We start from the raw sequence: 27,913 nt of genomic DNA, 5'->3' as shown, positions 1-27,913 counted from the left end.
TTAATTTTTGAGAATGTTTTTACCGTGCGTCTGTTGATTTTAAACCTATGAACGATTCACGAGCGCGAGCGTGATTCTTAATTCATAGCAAGTAATACTATTATTCAGATCAGAACCATGAAATTAAAAATCTTAAATTATAGATTGAAGCTATTCGTATAGTATTCTTTTGCATATGATACTTACAATGCTCATAATACATTGTTGAGATTAAGTAATTTGATGCATAAGTTCTGTATACAAATATTTTATTATCAAAATTTATATTATTATTAAAACTGTTTTATTGCAATTATAAAAATTATCTCATAAGTAATACATTTATTGCAAATATTTATTTTAAAGTGTAAAGAAATAACACAAAATTATTTATTAAAAGATCAAAAGCGCGCGTCGATATTAAATATTTACATTGAAATGACGCACAGGATGTAGTACATATATTAATTTTTAAGAATAGATAAACCTAAATAAAAGGACTTTACTTTTTATTTTTGGGAATGACCCTACCGTGCGTCTGTTGATTCTCAACCTAAGAACGATTCACGCGTGCGAACGTGATTTTTTTCATATATCATATAATTTTATATTCAGATGAATATACGATATTTATTGCAATGCAATGCTTATAATTGATTCTTATTCTTCTCTTCTCCCATGGCGCTATAACCGGTGGTCGGTTTTTGTCTTCCTCTGCAGTCGGAACGCTACATTCCCACTGCAACGGCGACGACACGATTTTATTGTTTTTGACGTGTATTTTTGTCTTATGAGGAGTGATAATTGTTTTTATGCCTTTCTAGTCACCAAACAAGGTTTGAATACACATTGACCAACACTCTTGTATCAGAAATACGTAGTATTATCTGTGGTTGCTCATAATTGATTGCTAAGATTAAATTATTTTGAAGTTATTGACTTCTCATTTACTTTTCTTAAATACTGAATGTTCATATGGAGATAAGTAGTATTTAAGTATCTATGTAAATGCTATTTTTTATTAACTTTTGTGAATGATACTTAAACAGTAAATTTTCACACAAAATTAATACTAATTTTTTTGATCCCACGTCTTTAATGAGATTTGACGTATGTTATTGATATGTGGAATATCAGTTAATAAAATATAATGTAAGTATGTATACAAAAAATACATATGTTTAGTTTGTAATTATGATAATAAATAATATATAATATTTCAACAAGTTTTTTTCCCATTTAATTTGCAATGTAGACTAACACAAATTCAAAGAATACATTACTTTATTTATTGTTTCAATATAAGCAACTCTAACAGTGACTACATTTAAAGAAATATTGATTGATACAATTTTACTAAAGAAAAACAATTTGATATGTAAAGTAAATATTTTGTAGTTTATTCATAGTCTTATTTCATTTCACGATTCCTGCTACGTCACAAATCAGTTGAGTAAACGTTTACTGATTTACACATTTGTGTATTATTATGACGATCATTTTACACTAACAAATCTATTTTTTGACTTATTATTGTACACAAGTTATATTTAAACAGTAAATAGTTATTTATAGACATCTTTTTAGAGAGTTTTTTGTTTAAAGAATGCAGAGAGCACGCATGTTTGCTCAATTTCGCTACCAATTGCTGAACCACAGAAAAAGGAGTGTGGCAACAAGCCCCCAAATCTCAATTAGGTTCATTTGACCTGCCGAACTTACCTTATCACAGATTGGTTGTACCAAATAAATGGTGACGTCGCTTTCGCCGAATTGATTGGTTTTCAAATATCAATTTTTATTTCCAAAGGTCAACTAATGTGACCCGGCGATTGGTAGGCGAACGTGCGAGGACAAATTTGCTCACATTTTAATAGACCGCCGTTGTTGTTGCTTGCTCTGATTTAATTGTTTATCAACTCCGACAATTGGTCGTGACCAAATAGCAACCCTTACGCATTTATATAACCTTACACAAAGTTGTTGATTGATATCAGATATTAAACTCATTTATAAATTAATATAGGCTAATGCTTCAACAACTCTTAAATCGATCTAAATAATTGAACTATATACATATTAGTTATATAAGAATATTCAATTAAATTGTGACTAATGTTAGTGAATTATTGAATATCATATTCTAGCTTGTTGATTTCAATCAATTACATTTTATTTCAATGTTTTGTTGATAGTTTGCAGATAAAGATTGTGTAACTAATTTGCACATTTGTTTTGTTATGGTTTGTGGTGTGAGCATAGCAAATAAAATTAATTGACTGTGCAAGTAAACAAAGTACTTTATTCAGATATTAATTTGTTTATGTATTGATCATTTATTCATCGGGGAATGCTCCGGCCCAGTCGATTACTTTCTTATCCTTCCATACAAATTTTCCTCTGAGACAATTGGGAGCTTCTAGAGCGACGTAGAGCGGAACGATTGCGCCTTCGTCCGGAGTCAAGATACCTTGATTTTTGGTCATGTCCGTGTTGACGTATCTGAAATAATTTAAATGATTAATAATGTTTAAATCTCATGGACAAATAAAAACAAGTTCAATTCAAGCAATGTGCTAATATTAGATTACGAAAGGAAGAACGTTTATATCCCATTGGCAGTCAAAATCTAGGAGAAGAATATAATCTTAACAATATATTTACCCTGGATTGTAGCAGTTGGCTTTAATGTTTGTAAACTCAACTCCCTTTTGAAAAACAATGGTAAATGCCGTGACGCATGCTTTGGCGATCTTGTATGGATCGTCACCCCATCCGTCTGCGACATTGGTGCCTCGTTTCACAGACCTGAATTATTTGTATTCGTCATTAATACTAATATAGTATAAGTGTCAATAAATCAGAATAAGCAAATACATTATGAAGTCGTCGACCAATTTGTCGAGCTTGGTCAATGTCAGGCAAGGGTCGGCAAATTGTTTTCTAATGTTTTCGCCGGGAATGTTGGTCAAGTGTCCGAAGCTGCTGGACGCGTTGATGATCCTAGCGTTGAATTTAAAGATTCCGACCATGTCCAGGGTGCTGTCGCGTAGAATTTTGTAGTTGTTCTGTAGAGTCTTTTCGGAAACACTTAACAGTGGTTCTGTGTAAGGTTTCTGAAAATACAACACAAGCAGAGAAGATTGGATCCACCGCAAAAATATCATCTCACCAATTATTCAACACAAGCTTTTACAAACAGTAACACGCTAGCTCTTTTTGTTTCTGTGCTATGCGCTCTGCTGTAAAAGCGAAGTCAATGTAAATAAAAATGCAATTTTTGCTGTCATAATCCTAACATATAAATAACATATAAAAAGCACATCTATTTTGTTAATGTATAACGTAATACACTATTTTTATACAACAACGACGTTCATAGATTTGGAACCCTATGTTTTAGGCAAGAGATAAATACACGTGTGCATACTGCACAATAGAAATATTATATAATATACACATGTAAATTGGGTATTTGACAGGGACGTCATTTTATATTTTTCCAGGAGAGGGGCAAAAGTTGGTCAGTCGATTAAATGATATGCATATTTTTTAGCTAAGATCAAGAGATAAATTCCCATAATTGCCCCTTATATAAATGACTTCCCTGTTTATAATCCACATCAAAAGCAATGAAATCGTACCATCGCCGTCATAGTGAAAACGCTCGGTTATTAAATGTTCATATTGAGACGACTTGCAATAAGTGAGAAGAAAAATATAACATATATAAACTAAATTTTGACCAATAGGATAGCGCAAAAAACAGTTATCCCTTCTCAGAAGTTAATAATCCACGTCAAAAGCTAGCAGTGGGAACGCTCGTTATCGAGCGTTCCCACTGCTACGGCGCCGAAACGATTTTATTGCTTTTTTGACTTCTGAGAAGTGATAATTGTTTTTGCGCCCTCCTATTGACCAAAATTCGGTTTGAATACACTTTGACCAATACTCTTATATCAGAAGACCATAGTGTAATATCGAAAACATGGTATAATATCGAAGTGCAGACTAACTATGGAGCAATATGCGAGATGCGACTTCTGTATGTACTTATTCTTTGGCTTATTTTTCACTGAGAGATGAGATGGCTTAGTTTATATTCTAAAACTATAATTAGCTTTAGAATTTCGTGTAGGTTAGGTTTGGTTTGAACAGGAAATGGACGCGTTTCGCAACTGTTTAATTGAATTTCATAAACATTTTAGAGCAGCATATAATTTCACTAGAGCCTCTCAGTTGAATTATATTTTTTTGTGGAAATATATGTATATATACTGGTGAAAATGTATTTGAACATTCACTATAACAATGTATGTAAAAAAATAACGATAAGTATACAAATGTATACATATATTACTACATTTGGAAAAGTTCAAATCATATGATTTTACTAACACGTGTCAGATAAATTATATTTTCCCTGGTGAAAATGTATTCCGATATGATTTCACTTATTTCAAAATAATGTCTGTTTAAAAATATTCTATAATAAGAATTAAAATAAAATTAAAATCTACGTTAATATGCTTGGGATATAATGATTTTTGTGACTTCGATTACTACCGTAGTTGTAGTCTTTTCTAAAAAAATTATGTTATAAATATCTTGGCTTTAAGTTTGTTAGCTAGATTGATTTGTCCTCTTTTTACAAAATGGCAGCTATGCAAAAATATCTTAAATCCTTTTAAAAGGTCTAAAAAAAAGAAGAGGACTTCTTTTAATTATATATAAAATAAAATTTGTATAAAAAAGGTTTTTTTATTATATAATATTTGCTATAATGACACATTAACGAAACCTGTCAAGTCATGATGATCAGATTTATAATAATATATATTTTTTGACATTACAATAATCAGATTTCAATGAAACTTTCATCATATTTGACTATGTAAATATTTCGACTAAGTTTGTTATCAAATTAAATCCGCCATTTAAAAAAAAAAATCTGTTAAAAACAATTTTAGAGAAAAACGTAATGTGGGTAAAAATGTTTTAAATGATAAAAATTAAAATAAAATAATTTTTTGTTATATTTATTCCTTTATGGTTTTTATGTCCATGAAAATTATTGATTAAATATGAATCTGTTTAAAAACAAACTTAGAGAAAATAGGAAATAGGGCAAATATGTATATTTATTAACTATAAAATATATTAGGTAGATTTCGATACTTAAAAATTTCAATACCTTGACTCATTTTATTTATTATACTAATCTACCTAATTTTTGTTTCATTGTATAAGTGCATTTGAAACCACTGGAATTAATGTGTTATTGTTTCTACTTCATATATATATATATGATTAATTTCTTTTCATTTTCACAAATTAGATAGAAATCTTATTCCATAATTATGGAAAAATATATATTAGGGTTAGATAATACGAAGTGTTACAATTAAGAATTTGTATGAATATAATTATTATCCAGATCCCTGTAGTTAGGTAGTAGCGAGTAATAAAATAAATAATTTATATTGGTTCAAGACTTAGTTAATATACTTTTTTTTATTTGCTTTTATAACGCACAATAATAATAATTATGGGTCATAGTAAATTGGGCAGAATTTAAATAGTCTCTTAATAAAATACAGTCATTTGTTTTTGATTAAATTATTATTTTTAAAATTAAATTTATTATGGTCAATAAAAAAAATATATTTTTTATTTAGTAATAAATGTAGAAAACTATTATGGACTTTCTATTAATTTTTTAGTTAGTATTTATTTAAATTTTAACATACTTTTAAAAGTAACAATATGTTATTTTTCATGAAGTTCCTTTCATAGTGAATAAGTAAACTATTGTAAAATACTCACGAATATTTGAAATCCGGCGTTATTAATGAATATATCGACTCCTCCATATTTAGCGGCAATATAATCCCTGAATTTACGCACACTCGGTCCATTGGATATATCCAATTGATGGAAACTTGGATTGAAGCCCATCTAGAATAGTTTCAAACCAATTGGTAAATTCAAATTTATTTCTTAGATAATTTTCAAGTATAACCCAACCTTTTTCAACTCGGCCACTGCATTCTTGCCTTTAACGGGATCACGCGCCGTCAGATATACGACACCATTGAATTTTTTACAGAGTCCTTTTACAATAGCAAACCCAATGCCCTTATTGGCACCGGTTACCTTAAATCATGATTATACATTTTAATTAAAAGTTTTAAAATAACAAAACATTAAAACATACCACAGCAACTTTCTGTTGGTTCGGCATTTTGATCCTTGAAATCTTTCACAGAATATAGAATATTATCGTCGAACGCTTCAATATATAGTCGAATTGTGTTGTTCATATAAAAACCACAATTGGAACGGCTTATAAATAAAAACACTAAATCATCCAAAATATTTTGGTTTAATTAATAACCGCAATTGTGTGATGTAATAAAACAAACTGATTTGTATATTTTTAATATTAATTATAAATCACAAATGGAATACTGGCTTACATAATCATTTTCACATTTTCTTAAACAATATCACAGTTATTTTAACGGCTTTATAATATTTAAAAAAATTATATATTCAATCATTACATAGGTATATAAATTTCAGACTTTTTAGATTTGTTACATTATTATTATTCATTTTCTAAACCTTGATTTACGTTATCTTCTTCAGTTTGTTGATCTGGTAGGACTTCACCGACAATCTCAGTATATGGTTCTTGATGTCTAAAATAGATGAAAATACTTTTATAGTCTCATTGTTTAATATATTAAATTAAAATAAATATTTTATGCAAATTTTTAGATTAATTAAATTTCAGTGATTAAAAAAATAGTGTATTTTCTATCGATTTACATATTTTATATATTTATTAAAATAACCTCTAGTTTTAATAAATCTAAAGAACAAATCAATAAATTATTGATAAACGCGCAGCAAAACGATTCTTATTAATATAATTACTGAATATTTAAAAATAGTACCATATTTGAGTTACTGACCGTTTAACAACTGACCATTTATTATAACTACTGTACCTTTAATACTTACTGAATATTATTTAAGTTACATACAATTAATTAAAATTTAAGACTTTAAAAATTACTTATCATTTATTATAATTACTAACCACTATACATATTAACTGACCTTTTATTTCAGTTACTGACTATTTATTATATCTACTGACAGTTTTTATCAAATTACTGATCCAAAAACAATCAAAATTACTGACCTAATTATCAGAGTAAGGTTAAGATTTATTAATAAATATAAATTAAAATCTTAACTAAATAATGTTCATATTTTTTATGGAATATCAATATTTTCTATTACAATAAAAAATATCCAAGTGCACATAAAATATATTATATTATTAAATAACCTCTAAATATATAATTTATTTAGTATGTGTAATAAATCATGCTTGATTACTTATATATGTATTTATAAGATATTTATTATGATAAATAAACTAATTTCACACAGAATCAGAATTTTCTAATAAATTCATTAAAGGCCCAATTTTACATAAACATAACTTTGCGATGATTTTGTGTAATAAACGAAAGATGTGATTTTTTATTTATGTATAATAAATCATGCACAATTAGTTGTATATTTAAATAAATAAAAAATAAGGATAAGGGGTAATAATGCGTATGTATAAATATATTTTCATAAAATTTATTTATTTAATTTATCAGGTAATGAATAAAATATCGTCAGTAAAACAAATCATAATCATTTTTATTATAAATATCATAGAATGGCTTATATATTTTTATTTTAATATCACAGTTTTATAATAAATAGTACAAAATATTGTTAGCTGCATAAAATACAACAAAAAATAAACTATATAACGTAACCTCAACAACACATGCATAACATGCTCTAAATATGTTCATGCAGATGATTTTTGATGTTTTATTTTAATAAGTAAGCATGCGAATGGTACAATATAACTTATGACATTTTATTTTTATATATTTAATATAGTATGAATTTTAAAATGGCCGAAGAACTTTATTTAAGAGATCAATCACTCCATTTTTGCTTCGTAAGCTAAATATTTCGATGTGAAACTTAAATTTTACCATCTAAACTCATTTTATCAGCTCCCCTAAAATCCAATAAAGAAATAAATAAAGTGCAACACAATAAGAACAATCACAATTTTACTACATTGTTTATAATGAATGTTTCATTCGAAGATTGCGTGCGTTTCAATTGTACGTACCTATAAAGTATGTAATGCTGTATCATGAAGAAGATATCAAAGACCACCGAGAATAGTCCAAGGCCAAATTTAGTCGGGTCGCCGAATATCGAAACCCAATCGTTGTAGTTATAAGCGTTTAATATCATTTGGAGCATGCTTAAAGTGCCACCCACGAAATCTAAGAATATATTGCCTATGCTCCATCCTACGGTAGATTTTCGTCTATAGTTCATAACCGCCTGAAAAAATTAAATAAAAGGCATTTAGATGATAAAAAAATGTGATATTTGTCAAATTTTAACACTATAACAACGGAGCCACAAAATTATCTCAGCAATGCTATAAATATTCTTAGCATACAATTTCAATCACTAACAATATATAATAGCAGCAAAAAATAGACCTCGAACGAATCGTTAAGGCCTTGAACTGAATGAAGCTGGACTGAAAGTTCTAAGAGAAATCGTTTCGAATGAATATTGAGTAGCAACTGTTAAACAAAACATGAATATGACAGTTCATTGAAATTTTGTATGAGAAAAATCAGATTCACTGCATTTGTGTGAATACTCTGAAACACATTTAGGTTATCAGCATATAATAAATATTCTAAATAGCCGCATTTGTCATTAATAAAGAGAAGAAAGAGCAGACGGCCCAAATCGGATATCTGCGGTCCTCCAGAATGAGCAAAATACTCGTCACATCCTATTGACGGCCACTGTAACATGAAAAAAGCTAACGGGACTATTCAATAAATTAAAATTGCTTGATTTCTGAAGAATTAGTTCACGAGTAACTTTGTTGAATGATTTTTGAAAGTAAATTCTAAATTTTAGACGATGATTATAGTGTGAGGACAGTTCGCCAAATAATAATAATAACGACGATTCTTGGAACTAAGCTTTGAATTGCTTTACAGCATTTCTCAAAACTATTTTTTGAGAAAGATAAGATAGCTTGATAAAAAATATACAAATTGTTGACATATCACACGTTTCTGAGTGCTTCTGAGAAACCCCTTCCCTTCGCCAGGCGCCTGGGATATTAATAATTTTGAGCCACATCAGAATGGGTTGTTCAGAGCATACATATTTCTCTACTAGCACATATAATATTCCTTCTAAAATTTTTCGAAACAAAAATCAGTAAGACAAAAAGAAGAATATGCAAAGATTATTTACATTGCAATGTTGAGAGAAAACAATATAAATAAGAACATCAATATAAAGGTACGAAAGCTATTCAAATTATATATCATTCATTATTAAAACTAAAAATTACCTGTGGAATGTATTTGATAAGCGTTATAGCCAATTTTATATAGCTACAATAATATAGGAAGTCTAGCCACGTAACTATATTCACGCCGGCTAAAATGGCACTTATAACCAACACACCTCCGAATATACCTATAATACTCCGAGCAGTAATAGACACAATCTGATTACTGCGCTGAAATTGAATATTAAAAAATGAATAAATTAACAATAAAAAGTATAGGTCATAAACATATTTATACATACTTCATAAATAAAACATTGTATGATTGTAAAAATTGTCGCTAGCGTGGCGTGTATCGCGAAGAATATGTCGTTCACTAAAACGGGATTCATTCCTTTCGGATGCCTCCTGAAATATTCATCCTAAAATCATAATAAATAATTGTTTATTTTTTATTTAATTATTAATATATAAATCATTTATTGAATTTCATACTCGAACTTCCGGAATCCAATATAGTCCAACATTGAACAGTGTATACATAACGAAACCGACGAGATTCAATGCAACAAAGTCAAAGTTTAGTCCGACGACACTTTTCCTTTTGAAGTTTATGTACATCTGAGGATAGAACGACACCGACCATGCTACAAAGTATATCCAACCGACGATGGTCGATATGTGATAAATTGCAGTCGAGTGTTGAACAGTTACTCTAATGAACAAGTCATCAATGCTGAAAAATGAAAAATATAAAAATATAATTTTTGGTGTTGGACAAGGTTGCATATTATCTACTATGTTATTAAATGTTGCCATTTTTAATATATTAAATTAAAAGTTGTTGGTGAATAATATACATGAAATCATAAAACTATCAGAATATTGATTATATCAATGAACGTTAGTATAATTCCATTACTCTAAGCATTAAAAATACAATTTTAATTTAATTTCTATTATAGAACGTTTTTGTTTCTTTTGATTTTAAATCTTTTTTTTAATAGACGCCATTTTGAAAAAAATATCAGACTCGCTAACAAAATTAGACAATATATTTACAAGATTAATTCTTCAGATTCACGGCAATCTAATTTTAACTACAAAAGTTGTCATGTTCTCAAAAATCGTTATATCCCACATAATTGCAAAAAAGTTATTTTTCAATTGATAGATTTTAAAAAAATTTTTACATACAAGTGAGATATAAAGAATCAATGCCATTAAGATTTGGAAAGTGAATCAATAAACCATTAAAGAGTTCTAAATCGAGGGCAGACTTTTTTGATAAATTGCCAGGAAAAAAGAAAACAATTTGGAGCAGCTATTTGTGGTTAGAAACACCGATGTATTCAAAGGAAGAGATAGTTAGACCAAATTTACTCAACCATAGTGCTCTCTGTGTAGGCGGACAGGACATCAGATGCATATGGATAGTTTTCTTCTGTTAATCTTCAACCATTAACCCATTGGTTGCCAAAATCCAAAGAATTTACTATATGGGAATAGTACCTATTTGATAAGCCACGCTTAGTTCACATTGTAACGATTTTTATGTCCTTTGATGCAAATACTATAATATATTTTTTTATTGCTTGTGTTAGACCTAATTGTACTAGTTAAATATAATTTATGGAACAGTGAATTATCAGCAAGTAATATAATCGTATAGAATTGGGAGGTTGATCCAATTCGAGTTTCATATAGTGACAGCACTGTAAATCAGACAGCTGTCAATAATGACGCATGTTCAAAATGTCAAATGAAGATTCATAGTATTTTTCATTAAATGATATGCATTTTTCTGACCATCCACGTTAAAAGCAATAAAATCGTGCGGTCGCTGTCGCAGTAGAAAAGCTCGGTTACATAGCGTTTTTAACTCTTTTAAACAATATTACGACTCACAATAAGTGAGAATGAAGCATAATTGAACCGAATTTTGACCAATAGAAGAGCGCAAAAAACGATTATTATTTCTCAGAAGTCAAAACACCAGCCAAAAGCAATAAAATCGTGCAATCGCCGTCACAATAAAAATGCTCGGTAACGAGAATAATAATATAAATTAAATGGTATTTTTCAGTGAAGTTATATTTTCCCTAGTAGATACATATTTCTACTAGCGAAAATATAATTTAACTTATATTGAAATTATATGCTGCTCTAAAATGTCTATGAAAATCAATTTGACAGCTGTGAAACGTCGCTGTTCAAACCCAAACCTTACCAAATAAAAGTTCTAAAACTAATTACATTTTTAGCACTTTCATTAGGTCAAGTCCAAAATACAAACTAAGCTAACTCATCTCTCAGGGGAAAATAAGCAAAAGAAGAAGTACAGACAGACGTCGCATCTCGCATACTGCTTCATAGTTTTTCTGCATTTGGATATTATACTGTTTTAAAAATATGATAGCTTTCCTTTCCGATATTAGTACATTCTTCTGATATAAGAGTGTTGGTCAAAGTATATTCAAACCGAATTTTGGTCAAATGGAGGACGCAAAAACAATTATCACTTCTCAGAAGTAAAAAATTCACGTCAAAAGTAATAAAATCGTGAAACGTTTGATTATTTAGTGCTCATATTAGGACTTTTTATAACAATATAATGACTTACAATAAGTGAGAATCGAATGAAGGAAGCATATATAAACCGAATTTTGACTTATAGGAGTGCAAAAAACAATTATCACCACTGCAACGGCGCCCACACGATTTTTTTACTTCTGAGAAGTAATAATTTTTACTGCGCTCACCTATTGGTCAAAATTCGGTTTGAATAAATTTTGACCAATACTTTCATATTAGAAATCCGTAGTTATATCGGTAATGATAGCTATCATATTTTTAAAACAGTGTAATATCCAAGTGCAGACTAACTATGGAGCAATTTCTAAAATCCATCGATGGATTAACAGATTTTACAACGAATTTTAGTAATTTTACAGTTCCAGGTAAAATGGTTAGGAATTACTAGATCTTTTTACCGTAATATATTGATAGAAGTATTTCTTAGTAACTAATGAAATAAAATACTGGAAATTATATCATTAAATTATTAAAAATGGCTTCAGAAAATAGAAAAAATATTGGGCATGACAGATGCTAAAACCATTTTAAGCATAACATACATGCCTCTGGACTTTTAAAGGTTAAAATACAATACATCGATATTTAGATCGTAATCCCATTAGACCGAAGATACTAAATGATAGATCTATATACAAATATTATACAATTGAGAATCTATTCTTTAAGAAACTAATAACCTAAGATTATCTATTTGTCTAAAATACATTTTTTGATTCTTTTGGCACATAGCTTATAAAGAAAAGAGAACAATAAAAATAAAAGAGATAGAGAGGATACTAGAGATTTTTGTATGGATTTCCAAGAGATAAGTGTATTATTTGGAGCGGTTAATTGTAGTCAGAAATATAAATAAATGGTTTGACTTATTAATAAACGAATGAGTGTCGATCCTTAAAGAAGCTAAGAATATAAGATAATCTGCCTGCAATACATTCTCTGAAGAAGACAGGACAGTAAAAAGACTTAATATGGAATAGTTTGGTCTTTGATGTGCTCCGTTGAAACACAAACCATTAATATAAAAGGGAGAGACGAATAATCAATGCCTTTAGGATATGGTACTTAAAATAATTAATAATAACTCTAGATCGAAAAGACTGTTAAAAATGTGCCTGAATCTAGATGATAAAATTGGGCTTAACGTAAAATATGACAAATTTAAAAAAATCTTGAAAGGAGTACCACAAAAAAATCAGTCGTGCGGTGATTGTGCCTAGAAATACGTAGATGAATCATTACATCGGCAATTTGTCATAATTGAATCTATGAACATTCTGCAGCCACTAATTTTAGGCTATTTTGGACCACCGCATATGCGTTAATTACATGGGCAAGGTTCAAGGGCGAAGTAATTCATATATATCAACGTCATACTAAGTTGATAAAAATCTAGTTCCTGATAGTCAAAATCATTAATGTCGCCTTTACTTACTTCGATATGTATCCAGGTGGAGTGACGTTAAGCGAGACTTCTATGTGGCCGGGGCCAACGCCCAAAAGCCATGCTTCTATCTCTTGTACATCAACTGCTCTCTTTGCAGTAGCATTGAAAACAATCGTAGAAGGATTCACGTTAACAATGTCCTCGTGAGGTTCTACAAAGTTTACAGTCAGCGACTTGTTGAATTCACCTCTGAAAGTATATAAATATGTTATTCACGTTATACAAATTTAAAATCTTAAATTTATATGGCAGCTCACGTTAATTGGACTGTAAACCTCTGCGTTTCGTCCACGAGCAATGTCAGATCCCTCACTGACAGCGATAAGGACTTTGTATTCGTCACACATGATGCTGAAAAATGCATGCAAATAATGACATTATTATAAATAAAAAAGAACAGTTATCTACATAAATATTACAGATCAGTATCTATTCATGAGTGATCTATACTCTATTGTTGTATTATCTATAATATATTTATTATAAAATTCAAGGTCGTTACTTAGCATTTTATATAATACTTTATATGAATAAGAGGAAAATGATCAATTCATTAATTTTTTAAAACTGCACAGGAAATTTTTACCTCTAGTTAACAAAATATAAATCCGTAAAAATATTATATGTCAAATCAATTAATACTATATTATAAATTTAATAGATCCGAATAATATTATTTATATTTTAGAATCTAAAAGTAAATATAAATTTATCTTAAATGCTAGCATTTACTTTTAGTTAATGATATCCAATCCTAGATTTTTTTACTATACTTTTTAAATTTGATGTTAAAAAACTGATTTTTTGAAGAAACACGTTAGTTGATATTAATGCATTTTTATTATTTTTTAACATAGATTTTTAAATTAAAAGAAAAAAGTTTTAGTTAGAAATAGTTGTTAAAATGTCAATATTTTATTAACTGAGTTTAAGCTAATTTTTTTTACCAAAGTGAATATGCTTTATCTTAAATGGTTAATATTAACCAGTGTTCCTTGAGCTTATTTACTATAATTTACTATAATTTTATTAAATGTTTTTTATTATAATTAATAGTTAAAGCTACAAGACAAAATTAAATCTTGTACTAGATAAAATTCGGTTTTAATGTACATTTTCTAATTCTCACTTCTCGGAAGTCATAAATCGTGCCATTATAGTGAGAATGCTCGGTTACAGGCATTTTCTAATCAATGACGATCCGTGTGCCTTGACCTTTTTTTACTATATTTCTATAAAATGTCAGATTATTACTGAGCATTCCCATTACGATTGCAGCGGCACGATTATATTGCTTTTGACATGGATTTTTTACTTCTGAGAAGTGATAATTGTTTTATGCGCTGTTCTGTTAGACAAAATACGGTTCTAATGTATGTATTCTAATTCTCACTTTTTGTAAAATTGTACCGTCATTATCAAAGTGGGAATGATCAGTTATTTTTGGTCAGTGTTAACCAGTGTTTCTCGACCTTTTTTACTATTATATTTAAAGTTTCAAATCCTATGTTAAAAATCTGTTTTATGAAATTAGATGTTTAATGCTATTAATGCAATTTTTATTTTTTTTAATACCATAGTTTTTAAAAAAAGCTAAGACTGATTGTCTTATAGCATGAACATTTTCAATACCCTAAGTTATTTAATTTATTAATAAATTCACGTATAATGTAAAATATTTCATATGCAGTACAAGTATTCAAAAACAAAATCGATGCTATGCAAAAAATAAGAAATAATAGGAAAATGTGATAATATATTTTACATATATATTGAGTTATCTAATCTCCGTATCGCAAAAATGGACTTTTATGGTAATACAAAATGTACACGAATTATTTGATTAACATTTAGGACTTATTAGTGATAACATACATATTACAATTAATTAATTAAAAATACTCACCGAATTGTATTAGGAACAAAACTGAAACCAACGTCTGCCATTTGAGATATTTTAAAATGAACATAATAGTTTAATCTCTGTAAGCAAAAACAAATATATATCTATTATAAAAGTTTACTATCTGTAAGATCACAATTTCAGATATAGTACAATTGTGTCAACGTCTCATTGTACGTACTCACAGATGTTCACTTGTCGAACGTTGACAAGATAGTAACTGTCGTTAATTAATCATTTAGCCTTTTTATACACGCTTTAAAATGACTAACCGATTTTATGAACAGTCAGCATTATAATAGCAAACTGGCGACGAGCAAACTTTAACTGAAAATTTCACGCAACAAAATTCGCACACATACATATAAATATAGAACGGCAGGTGTTCAAATAGTCGCCTAGAGGGATGATGCAATAATTCGGACCGTTCGAGTGATCCATTTACGATCAATCATCTTCGAGCTCGTCAACGGTTCGTGATTTATGCTAATAGTGCAAATTTATCGAGTCAACATAGTGTTTGTTTCAAAGTATAATTTTGAAAAAGATGTGAATTTTAGAATAAACTGAGTCGTTCGAAAGACCGTGACTGTTCAATACAGATCTACATCATAATTAGCGTGGAATGTAAATTTGCAAATTTACATCTTGAACCAGAACGCACAGGTGTTGTGAGAGTTTACAAAATATCGTAAATAATCTTCAAGTAGAGCGTTTTAAATATTCTTAACTTAGATTTTTTTTATAAGAAAATTATTTTTAAATGTTCTACTTCTATATTATTTTTGTGACATCGCAATTACATTAGTTTTATTCTATATTATAGACTTTATTGTGTATTAACTATAATTTACAATATTCTTATTAATTTTTTAGTATAAAATTAGTTTTAAAATACTCATCTAAAAAACAGATGTTCTTACTAATACTAAATGGTGACCAGATTATTGCGCATACGAAAATTCCACACAGCGAAAATTCTAAATATAGATGATTTTTTGGCTGTCAAATTTTATTTATTTTTTATTTTTTTAGATTAAATTAAGACCATCGTGGCCTAACAGGTTACCCCAATGCGCCACGATGGTCGAAAACAAATTTTAAATTTATAAAACATAAAAAAACGTATATATACATAAATAGAACAATACTTAAACATAACAAAAAATTATAAAATATCAAAATTAAATGATACAAACTGGATCAGATCCTCGTAGCTAACATTAAATAGGTCAATATGTAATGCCAGCGTATTAAGGAGCCGGATGGACACAGCTATAGGCGAGTCGGCAAGTGCGGATGTCCTAGCCCTAACGGCCATCAAAAGAGGTCGCGATCGTGATTCTCGAAGATGTTCCGGAACCCAAAACTGGAATTCCTCGAGAATAGCTGGATTGTCGACAGCACCTTTTAGTAATTTGAAAAAATGCTTAGCGACATACAGCTTTCTGCGAGAACTCAGCGAATCATATCCCAACGCTCCTAAAAGAAAGGCGCTGGGATATATGTACGGATAATAACCAAATGTCCTTTTGTAAAGGTATCTTAAATACCTTTTTTGAATCTTTTCCACTAAAAGGGAATATTTGGCTATTCGGGGATTCCAAATTATAGATCCCGATTCAAGAATGCTACGAACTAAGGTGTCATAGAGGATGCGAATAACTGACGGATCGTCAAAGTGAAAGGCATTCCTCATAACAAAGTCGAGCATCTTGGAAGATTTATCACAGACGTCGTGTATGTGTAGAGAGAACCTCCATTTGCTCTCGAAAGTGATTCCAAGATCTTTAGTGGAAGTTTCTCTAGTCAAAATGTTACCAGCGAGATGGTAGAAATAAGCTGATGGCGAACGGGATCGAGAAAATGACACAGTATGGCACTTTCCGACACTAAAGGGCAGACGGTTAACGGAAGACCATCTCCACAGAGAGTCTAAATCCCTTTGTAGAGAGGAGTCCACAACAGATCGAATGCATTTATATAATTTTAAATCTGCGTACAGAAGAAAACTTGAATTTTTAATTGCTGTATTTATGTCTTTAATAAATAACACAAAAAGTAGAGGTCCCAGATTGGATCCTTGAGGAACCCCCGAAGGGGTAAAATATTCTTTTGACAATCGGCCACCATAGGTTACAAACTGTCTACGATTGCTTAAATAACTCGAGAATAACCGAGTTAAATTATCCGAGCAACCGAGGTTCGATAATTATTAAAATAATTAAAATATATTTTACTTTTAATTTCAACTGCTATTTTTTAATTATTTACACTGTTTTTGTTACTACAATATATAATCGTTGCCAAAAAATATTATGAAATGTGTCGCCAGTAAAAATTGATTATGAATATAATTAAAAAATAATACAATATAGCAAAAATCACTCAAAATAATTTTGTATTTTTGTAATGATTTTTAATAAAAAAAATACTTTCCATATTTACAACTTATAAATCAACACTCGGAGTAAAAAATCTAAGAAGAAAAGTGGTGACTAATTTATGCAAATATCAACGAGTAATCCAAATTTTTTATGTTTAGGTTCCAGAATCCTACGCCATAAAAGATGCGAGCCTCGGCCGCAAGACGTCACAGCTTAGTCACGCATTTAACTCTTCCGCCGGGGCTTTGCCCTTGAACGAGTAGGTCTTTACAAAAGTACACGCGCAGAAAAGACTTACGGCCATTTAGGTCCTATCGTTAGCCGGTTGTACCCACCACAGAAGACACCTCCGCTGAGGCTACGCTCCGTGGGGCCTGCCTACACACAGGGAGCCTGCACCACAACGTCCTAAAGAAGATGAAAGTCGCTAAAGCGCTCCTAAACAACTACTGTTTTCCATACATATGAATTTCAATGAAGTATAAAAAAATAACATGTGTTTTTTGATTTTAATTTTTAAATTATAACTGCGTCTTGCTTAGCACACATAATAGACTCTGTTAAATAAATATGAAAAAAAATATTTACGCGTCATATTTAGAAGTAAAAATTATAAATATGAGTATAAAAAACATATATTTTAGAAAAAAACGAACAACTAGTATATCACGTATTTAAAAAAAATACATTTTCAAGTTTAAGAATTAAAATTATAATCTATAGCCTAATAAATAGATTTAAATTAATTTAATGTATACTATAGCATCATAGAAATGTAATTAATATTTAATTATTTTGTCAAAGTAAAAATGTTAAAAATCGATGAACTTGACTGAAAATTTCCAAGAATAAAATTACATCATAATTTATTACTAGATTTGTATTTTGTCTTAAATTATAAATACATCATAACTAGTATTTCCCCAGTTGAATAATAAACGGAGATTACATAAAACTTGTATAAATTAACTGAAAGTTTTTCTTTGTAACTACATAAATAAATTACAAGATTTTCCTCAAGTAAAAAAAGTTTTTGAATAAATTACTGCTACATATTTTTTTTAAATATTACTACGTAAGTATAAATTGTTTTATATATAATAAAATAAACATATCGGTTATTTTAACATATAGTACAATTTAAGCTGTAGAGCTAGATTTTTCAATTAGTGATTTACTTTAAAAATAAATAAATATTTATTGTTAAATTTTTTTAAATAATATATTTTGGACTATTTTTGATTTAACAATTAAAAGATTTAAGCATTGTGCAAAATGGTTATGTACAAAATATTTAGTTGACAACGCCTGCACAAATCAAAATTGACATTTAGGTTTATTAAAATACATCGCCGAATAGCCATTCTAAATAACGACCTAAATCGGATAGTTAAAAAAAAGTGCGGATAGAAATGGCACATCAAGATAACTCGGTGTACGCAGACAGGGTCGAATTAGGTTCATGGTTGTTTTTTTTTTTAACTTCTGGCTTTGTTTAGAGAGGGATCGTTATTGATTAATATTATTCGAAACCTGTTTCAGAATATTTTGAAGATTTATATAGCCTTAAAAGTGGAGCTGACTCCTGCTTCTTAGTCCGCCCTTCGTTCGCGGAGAGAATGTTACCACAAAAAGAGACCTTCGCTTGCGTCCCAGATTCGCTCGGCCTTTCGCACCCAATCGATGATTGAAGACAAAAATCCAGTCGGTAAGAATCTTAAGATGTCTTCTTTTGTGCGAAGAAGACAGATCGGTCCGGTTGGAGAGCAGACGAAACTGGTAAAAATGTAGACAAGTGGGACAGCAGCGGATGGAGTGAGTGGTGGGACTTTTGCAGAAAAAACATTCTAGAAATTGAAATTTGATACGGTACGATAATAAAGTGTGTGGACTGATTCACTGATAGTAGTTATGAAACTCACGATAACAGTTTTGCGGTTTAATGGCGTCGATTCGAATCATATGTTTTTGTATAACATTCTATATTGTGGTTATGATTTTTTGCTTTTTTTATTGCTTGTATCGAATTCGCACAGTGAGCAGATTAGGCAAAATATGTGTTTCTGATTTGGCGAATTACCTAGATTTTATATTGATGAATATATATTTACACTTTAATGTTAAGATAATATAAAAAAAAACTTGAACGATGTTCTTTTTTTCCGAGCGCGAATTGAGAATTTTTAAGTGTAAAGCGCTAAAAATCTACCAGCAATCTTAATTATACATATAGTATTCACTATAAGCCAGTGTATTTTTTTTAAATAACAGTTAATTATTACAATATATATTACTTTTATTTGCGAAAAGTATTAGTTTGAAGAAAAATATCTAAAAATTGTATACTATATTTCTTTCACAATTTAAAAAGTAGTTGTGCTAGAGAAAAAAATATGTTATACAGGAATAAATTACAAGGGATATTTTGTGTGTAATTTGTCTGTAATTTTTTTATAAGCTCTTACTGATTCTCTTCGAGAACTTTTGTGAAGCACTGTTAATTTATTAATTTATCACTATAATGACTTTTTTAGCGAAATCCCCGACTTTATTTATTGCCCATTCAGAATCAAGGAATAAAGTAAAACATTAAAAATATATATACTTAATTAAAAGTGCAAAAAGTTAATTTTCATAAAAAGAGAAAAGTACTAAAAACACAATACCGTATAAAATAAAATGTTAGGTGCTTACTCGTTGGAAGATGAATTTCAACTAAAATGTTTTATTTTTTGTGAAAATGATTTGTACATGTGTTTGCAATAAAAATATGGTTATCAAAGAGCAAAAAATCTAACCGGCACAACATATGTATAAAAAAATACAATGTGACGCAGAAAGCACTGTGAAGTTTCATTAGAATATATTTTCAAACGCGCGAATATACTCGTTCGCGAGGAAATTGGTACACACATTTTTGACGTTTTAAAACGTCCACAGGAGTTAGTAGTTTTAAGAGACTTAAAATACTTTAATTTAAATTTAAGCGCTAATTTAAAAATAATAAACAAATTATTATTTTTTAAAAGGGTTGTAAAGCCGACTCTCTAGGGCACTACAACCCGCAGGTGATGATCATTGAGGAACGTCGGATTATCAACACTACTCCTGAGCAATTTCAAAAATTGCCTCATTGAACACATGTTACGTCGAGAATCATGGGCGGGGGAGCAGGTAAAGGAATTTCCCCACCCCCTACTTAAATTTGGCCAGAAAAATTGATATAATGTAATTAAATACTACGAATCTTAATGAAATCGAAACATTAAAAAAAATTGAAAAATCTGAAATGGCGTTTCTGATTCTGAGCCAGAAATTCCCGGGTAAGAAAATTAAAAAAAATATTAAAAAAACAGTATTGAATCTATTCCGACTGTTTTTTTAAAAAAAATTCTTTGAGGGATATATAAATATTATAACTATTTTTTAAATTATTATTTTTTAAATACGTCATTTCATTGAAATCATATTGGAATACATTTTCACCGGTAGATATATATTTTTACCAGTGAAAATATAAAACTAGAAAACTTTTCCATATATAGTAATATTCACATTTAAATATTCATCACTATTTATTTACATGCGATGTATAAATGTTAAAGTGAATGTGTATTTCACTAGTGAAGTCAAAATTTTCATTTATAAATATATATATTTTAGCTAGCAAAAATATAATTCAACTGATAAGCGCTAGTGAAATTATATGCTGCTCTAAAATGTCTATGAAACTGACAGTTGCGAAACGCGTCCATTTACTGTTCAAACACAAACCTAACCAACACGAAGTTCTAAAACTAACTATAGTTTTAGGTCAAGTCCAAAATATAAACTAAAGCAACTCATCTCTCATGGGAAAATAAACTGAAGAAGTACAGCCAGACGTCGCATATCACATATTGCTCTATGAACTTCTGATTGGTCAAAGTATATTCAAACCGAATTTTGGTCAATAGGATGGCGCAGAAACAATTATCACTTCTCAGAAGTCGCAGTGGGAACGCTCGGTAACGAGCGTTCCCACTGCGACGGCGACGGCACGATTTTATTGCTTTTGACGTGGATTTTTGACTTCTGAGAAGGGATAATTGTTTTTTGCGCTTTCCTATTGGTCGAAATTCGGTTTAGATGTGCTTCCAATATTCGATTCTCACTTATTATAAGTTGTAATAATGTTATATAGTCTTATTATGAACGCTAGATAACGATTTTATTGCTTTTGACATGAATTTTTGCTCTCTGAGAAGTGATAATTGTTTTTGCGCCCTTCTATTGACCAAAATTCGATTTAAATACACTTTGATGTAGATTCTAAACAGGAACGAACGTTTTGTTGCTTAATCATGTAATGTGTGGTCACGCATTGTCGTGAAATAGAATTGTACCTTTACGATTTCCTAATGTGGAGACCGTATGTCGTATTTTTTGATACATTCTGTCGATTTTTTAACAAATAATTTCGCTAAAATAAAAAATATATTCACCATATTTTTATGTTTACGTAATTTTAATCAGACCAAAATGTCAATTAACATGTTATTGCTTTAATGTTCAACGTTATAGATAGTGTTTTTTCTCGAGAATTATTTCTTGAGAAAAAACACTTGTTTGCAATTTTATAAAAATAAAATATTATATAAAACTAAATTTGTAAAAATACGTATAACTAATTATTCTTAAATAGATATTATTTTATAATTTGAGCATTGTACATAAAGTAATATGAATTTATGAGCTTTTAGTTTATTTGCCTTTCAATAAGAAACATATTTTTCGGTAGTGTAACTATTATTCAGTAACTTATTATTCAGAATATATTATGAGTAATTTTATTACTAATCCAATCATAATTATTAGATTTTTATTGATTTTTAAATGCGTAACGTTTATTGAGTCTTTTCTAAATACTAGTTATATATTTTAATATTATTAAATCTTGTAGATCCCACTGCGACGGCACGATTTTACTGCTTTTGACGTTGATTTTTGACTTCTGAGAAGTGATAATTGTATTTTGCGTTCCCCTATTGGTCAAAATTCGGCTTAGCTACGATTCAGTCGTAATATTGTTATAAAAAATTATAATATTAACGATAGATAACAGAGCGACGGCACGATTGTATTGCTTTTGACATGAATTTTTGGTTTCGGAGAAAAGTAAATTGTTTTTTGCGCTTTCCTATTGGTCAAAATATGGTTTAGATATGCTTCATTGGATTTTCACTTATACCGAGCGTTTCCACTGCGACGGGGACGGCACGATTTTATTGCTTTTGACGTGGATTTTTGACTTCTGAGAAGGGATAATTGTTTTTTGCACCCTCCTATTGGTTAAAATTTGGTTTATATGTTCCTCATTTAATTTGTAATATCAATATAAAAGTATTAATATGAGCGCTACATAACCGAGCGTTTCCACTGCGATGACGCTGACACGATTTTATTGCTTTTGACGTGAATTTTTGACTTCTGAGAAGGGTTTTATGCGATCTCTTATTGGTCAATATTCATTTTAGATGTGCTTTATTCGATTCTCACTTATTGTAATTATTTATTAAAAGAAAAGTTAAATGACGTCCATGTCAAGAATGCAACGAATTGTATCTTAACGCTCCTATCAAAAGGCATCATAATATACATACGGACACGATCTAAGCGATCTATATTTTTGTGAATCCTCTCTAATAATAAATTAAAGACAATGGAGTCATATTCAAGAACGCTACGAAGTGGAATCGGCAATAAATTGTTAGAGTGACGCGCTCCGCATAACGAAACCGAGAATCCTCGATGTCTTATCGTAAACTTTTGCGATGTGAATACTAAATCAAACGGCACTGATATCACTGAATGATATTTAATGATTTATTATCTTACGAGTATGGTTTTCAGCAACGATTTAGTTCCGGGATTTCGAAAGACTGGCATTGTCTATCAGATTTTCGAACTTTGCGCGAAAATCTGTGATATCAAGTAGTGAATCAGCGTTCAATTATTTTCCATTATACAACAACGTAATATATCTATTTAGTAAGATATACAAAATCAAGATTATTGAATTAAAATGATAATCTGAAAGTTATTATGGCGCGATTATGTTCGATTAAATAAAATGTTAACGAGCATGACATCAGTATGTTGTACATGCATTCGTGACTTTCACACAAATGTGTCTTATGCATGAACAATCGATAGCGATAATAAAAAGGCTCAGTCTCTAATCTTTTGCGTCATGCATTTTGACGAATGATTCTAAACAAAAACTATATATGAACAGATAACTCGACCTCAAACTTTTGCACGAATATATTATTAAATAATTTTAATCATGTAATCATGCTGATTTTATATATCAGAGTGCAATCGATACTACATTGTGCATTTTAGCCATCAATGAATTTTAATAGGCCAATTGTGGTGCATCGTCACTAGACGTCTAGTCAGGCCTATGACCCTATATTCTAATGCGAAACGAGTACGCCATTGTCATGGGGCAAAGAACTCGATGGCCTAAGTTGTTTAATAAATTATCTTACGTAGCGTAACTACATTATGGCTTCGTCTGATTATGTATCTATCGACGAAAAGCTGTGGATATAATCCCTAAATACTTTAAGTATCAGTTTCAGGCTCATTAGCTATATTTTGAGTATTATAGCTCAAGAAGTTTTATTTAATTATATATAAAATCATTATTGCTATAACACACCAATAAGCAGTTAATAACTGTAGCCTTGATTTTTTTATTAGAGCAATAATGAAAAGCGAGAATTCAGATTTATATGAAAACGACTAATAGGCATACCATATATTTTTCAGTTCAGTTAAAGTCGATCAGAGTTGTTTTAAAAAATGCCACTCATCTGTAAATTTGATTGAACAATTAGAAAATTACATATCCCTACCTACCAGTACAAATTTACATTTATCTAAATGCGATAATTTAAATGAACATTTACGAGTACAGTATTTATGTCAGTGTTTTCATCTGACATTTTATCTATAATTCATTTAAAATAAAAAAAAATGTTTGTGCAGCGTGACTCTACATAAAAAACACGCTGCGAAAACTTACGCTGCAACTTTTTAAGTAGATAATACATAAAAACAATTATTGCTCTTTTTATTCAAAGTAAACGATTTAGGCAGCAAAAAATGTTAAGCACACTGCTCAAGTGGATTTTGAAGATTTTGTCGTATTTTATGTTATCATATGATCTTTATCTATATAAACCCCATTGTTAAGATAATACGCACACTTTCGATAAAATATCGCAAATAAAAACAATAAGCTTCGACTAATTAGATTTAAACCAAAATGATTTCATTGTCAATAGATTTGATTTTAACATAAAAATTGCATACACAATAAAAGTAATGGAGCAACACTACTAAAAATATTTTTGATCATCTAAATATATTTTTCGAACACCTCAATGAAGAATTTTCGCGTGGGAAATGTAAACAATATTACTATCAGATAAATCAGTATCGAATAGAACATTTATATTAATTAAAAATATATGAAACAATAAATAACCAATCAGATAAGTGTTTTTTTTATATCTATAATGCATTCCTTGATAACATGTAATGAACAATCAGTAGGAGAGAAATTATATAGAAATCACTACAATAAGTGATAAATTTCTACAAAAAATATAATTAAAACAATGGTTTTAGTTTTAAAAGTATATTTTTTACAATTAACTGAAATAAAATATAAAATAATAATTAAAGTGAAGAAACCATAAGATGCATTTTTTGCAGAAAAAACATTAATATATTGTGTAAATGTATATATCGTAGAAAAATCTGTATATTGCGCAAAATTTTATTTAACATAACTCAAACAAACAGCGATCGATTATAGAAGAATGACTGAATGAAATAAATTGAGATATAAAATCTTGGGTGAACAAGAAAATAAAATCAAAAATGATATTATAGCACAGCCGGATATAAAAGGACCGTCTCCGGAACCAAAAATCAGTTGAAAACAACATATTGAAACTATAATATAACTAAAAGCAGTATCTGGTACTTCAGCTCACTCATCGATTTTGTCTTTATCTTTTCTTACAGGAAAAGTTTATTTAGAGCAATTTTATTCATACAAATAAAATCATTGGAGCAGTTTTTGTGGATTTCAAGAGAGCTTTCGAAATAATATACATAATAATATTGTTGAATAAGTTATAGAAAATAGTTAGAATATGGTTTAATAATTAATAAAAAGAAAGAAAGCAAAAACATAAAATAAATTATGCATATTCCAAAGAGCAAAGATTATCTCACGGTGTACCACGGGGGTTTAAATTATGACCATTGCTGTTTATATTATATATTAATGATATAATTAATAATATAAAAAAGTAAAATACATCTGTTAAAAATTAGGGCAATGAGAGAAAAATATTTACTAGTTGTAGAAGTATGATGAAATATTGTAGATGAATGTTTTAGTATTTATATATATATAAGCTAGAAAATAATATGTTATCAGAGTATTTAATAAGAAATAAAGATATAGATTTAATACATTTAAGGATAGTTAGGTATAAGAAAACGAGTACGGCCAGGGGAATTATGTACGGAGGTGTGAATTTGTATAATAATATTCCTAGAGCAATCTACAAAAATAAAAATGTAGCGGTTTTCCTAAATGGAATAAAAAAACATCTTGCATTAAGAAATAAATTATAATATTTAGTTGTTTTTTTATTTTCTGTTTATGTTTATATTACGTATTATATGTATATTTAGTGTAAAAATGAGCTATATTAGCTAAATAAATTAATAAAGCCCCATCGGGACGATTTTTTTTTGTACTGTGATGTTGGGATTTCGATTATTTACGCCCATCCGTTTTTTTTAACTACAGCAAAGTCGAATAATACATCCGGTTACATGTTATATCACATATAGTGTTGCTTTATATATACGTTCATGTGATTGCGAAATAGGAGCAGTTGTTAATAATAATAAACATACACAAGTATAAGATTATGACACCAGAAAGAAAGAGAATTTACGAACGCTAAAGATTAAAAGTATCTAAGCATACAAGTAACAATATACATATCTTAAATAGTACACAAAAAAGTTATATTAAATAAATATATCAATTAAGTTGCATTGCAAGTTTAATCGAGTCATTTTCCTTGAAAAAACCTTCGAGATCAATAACACGTCGCATTCTATTGAACTGTGTTTTATTGATTCGGTAATGTGTGATAATTCACGCCCCCCTCCCCCTTTTCTATCAGTTAATTCGATATGGAGTTGCTATGAAAAATAAATAAACGACATATTTGTCATTTGCATTTAGAATAAATGAAACAAACTACTAATTTAATATTTAATGTACGTTAATGGTGGTATTATGGCCGCGGGGAAGAAAAAAAAATATGTCAAATTTTACGTTTGTATGCTTAACCTAAAATTAATAAACAAAAAACAATACCAATAGACGTCGTTTTGCCGCTGTCTCGTGAAAGTGTAAATATTGAACCGTCAAGACCGGTCCTGGCGCTGGCGCTGGCGCTGGCGGTCGTCCTACGCTGAGCGATGACAGAATGTAAAGAATAGGCGTCCGTTCTGGTAACCCAGTGCGGATTATGGCTCCGCGTGTGCCGCTCTATCTATTTATGCAACGGAGAAACTCGCACTAGACGATTACACAGTAGCGCAACGCGAGAATTGTGTGAAAAACTCATAAAACCTATAAAACCGAGCGCCGTTCGTATGACCCGCGTTACTGATCTATTATTGACATTCGATAATTTGGCCATAAAGTCGAAAAAATCGTGCAATAAAAACAACATTTTACATAACTTGACAATTTTATTAATTATTAAAATGGATCAAACTTCACGCTTATTTTAGAATCTTTTTAACATTCAATCAAAAATAGCGATAAACATTTTTATTGGCAAAAATAAAAATGAATTGATTTGCCCTTTAAATGAAAATGGGCACATGTAACGCGCTATAAAATTAATAAATAATTCTGAAACAATCGATAAATTATGTAACGCGGTGTTAATTTCGCTAGCGTATGTAAAGTATTGCGTTACATCGCGGTGAAATTAGCTCGAATAATAGGATACTTTACGCTCGACCACTATCGGCGATTTTATATTTGCACAAATAGAAGAAGCTATGCTAATATT

At 29.5% G+C, this 27,913-nt stretch overlaps 2 protein-coding genes and 1 long non-coding RNA gene across 10 annotated transcripts; 1 reads left to right on the top strand and 2 right to left on the bottom strand.

Moving 5' to 3' along the window:
• Positions 1 to 2,259: 2,259 nt before the first annotated feature.
• LOC148230189 (carbonyl reductase [NADPH] 3-like) lies at positions 2,260 to 6,306 on the bottom strand. Its single transcript, XM_088198737.1, has 6 exons — positions 6,197 to 6,306; positions 6,007 to 6,135; positions 5,806 to 5,937; positions 2,857 to 3,095; positions 2,644 to 2,787; positions 2,260 to 2,481 (listed from the first exon to the last, which is right to left on the bottom strand). Exons 1-6 carry the CDS (start codon positions 6,221 to 6,223, stop codon positions 2,316 to 2,318), a joined length of 837 nt encoding a protein of 278 aa, XP_088054863.1. The 5' UTR covers positions 6,224 to 6,306; the 3' UTR covers positions 2,260 to 2,315.
• Positions 6,307 to 6,415: 109 nt separating this feature from the next.
• On the bottom strand, positions 6,416 to 27,532 carry Ctns (lysosomal cystine transporter cystinosin). Of its 8 annotated transcripts, none has more exons than XM_088198698.1 (9): positions 27,205 to 27,532; positions 15,355 to 15,431; positions 13,706 to 13,799; positions 13,437 to 13,637; positions 9,902 to 10,142; positions 9,709 to 9,828; positions 9,467 to 9,637; positions 8,201 to 8,421; positions 6,416 to 6,683 (listed from the first exon to the last, which is right to left on the bottom strand). In XM_088198698.1, exons 2-9 carry the CDS (start codon positions 15,416 to 15,418, stop codon positions 6,590 to 6,592), a joined length of 1,206 nt encoding a protein of 401 aa, XP_088054824.1. In that variant the 5' UTR covers positions 15,419 to 15,431; positions 27,205 to 27,532; the 3' UTR covers positions 6,416 to 6,589. The 8 variants fall into 8 exon arrangements, with proteins under 8 accessions (XP_088054824.1, XP_088054827.1, XP_088054825.1 ...); XM_088198701.1 differs by lacking the exon at positions 27,205 to 27,532 and adding an exon at positions 19,378 to 19,396; XM_088198699.1 differs by lacking the exon at positions 27,205 to 27,532 and adding an exon at positions 15,537 to 15,686.
• On the top strand, positions 15,805 to 18,243 carry LOC148230188 (uncharacterized). The gene is made up of 2 exons (XR_015811502.1): positions 15,805 to 16,042; positions 17,897 to 18,243. It is a non-coding gene; the product is annotated as an uncharacterized LOC148230188 (long non-coding RNA).
• Positions 27,533 to 27,913: the final 381 nt, after the last annotated feature.

Source organism: Plectrocnemia conspersa, unplaced genomic scaffold (assembly GCF_051122295.1).
Source record: "Plectrocnemia conspersa isolate PC_06_02 unplaced genomic scaffold, ASM5112229v1 ptg000011l, whole genome shotgun sequence".
NCBI lineage: Eukaryota > Metazoa > Arthropoda > Insecta > Trichoptera > Polycentropodidae > Plectrocnemia > Plectrocnemia conspersa.
Note: the sequence above shows the minus strand (reverse complement) of the source record. Positions and strands in the feature narration are given on the sequence as shown.

Bases quoted from the DNA above. Each gene is read 5' to 3' on its own strand.
- LOC148230189 (XM_088198737.1), bottom strand. From the start codon at position 6,223: ATGCCGAACCAACAGAAAGTTGCTGTG. The intron at 5,938-6,006 runs GTTGGGTTATAC...AAACTATTCTAG, and splicing joins CAGTGGCCGAGTTGAAAAAG to ATGGGCTTCAATCCAAGTTT. The intron at 2,788-2,856 runs GTATTTGCTTAT...CAAATAATTCAG, and splicing joins TTGGTCGACGACTTCATAAT to GTCTGTGAAACGAGGCACCA.
- Ctns (XM_088198698.1), bottom strand. From the start codon at position 15,418: ATGTTCATTTTAAAATATCTCAAATGGCAGACGTTGGTTTCAGTTTTG. The intron at 8,422-9,466 runs GTAATTTTTAGT...TAATTTTTTCAG, and splicing joins TTATCAAATACATTCCACAG to GCGGTTATGAACTATAGACG. The intron at 6,684-8,200 runs GTACGTACAATT...CATCTATTTTAG, and splicing joins CAGCATTACATACTTTATAG to ACATCAAGAACCATATACTG.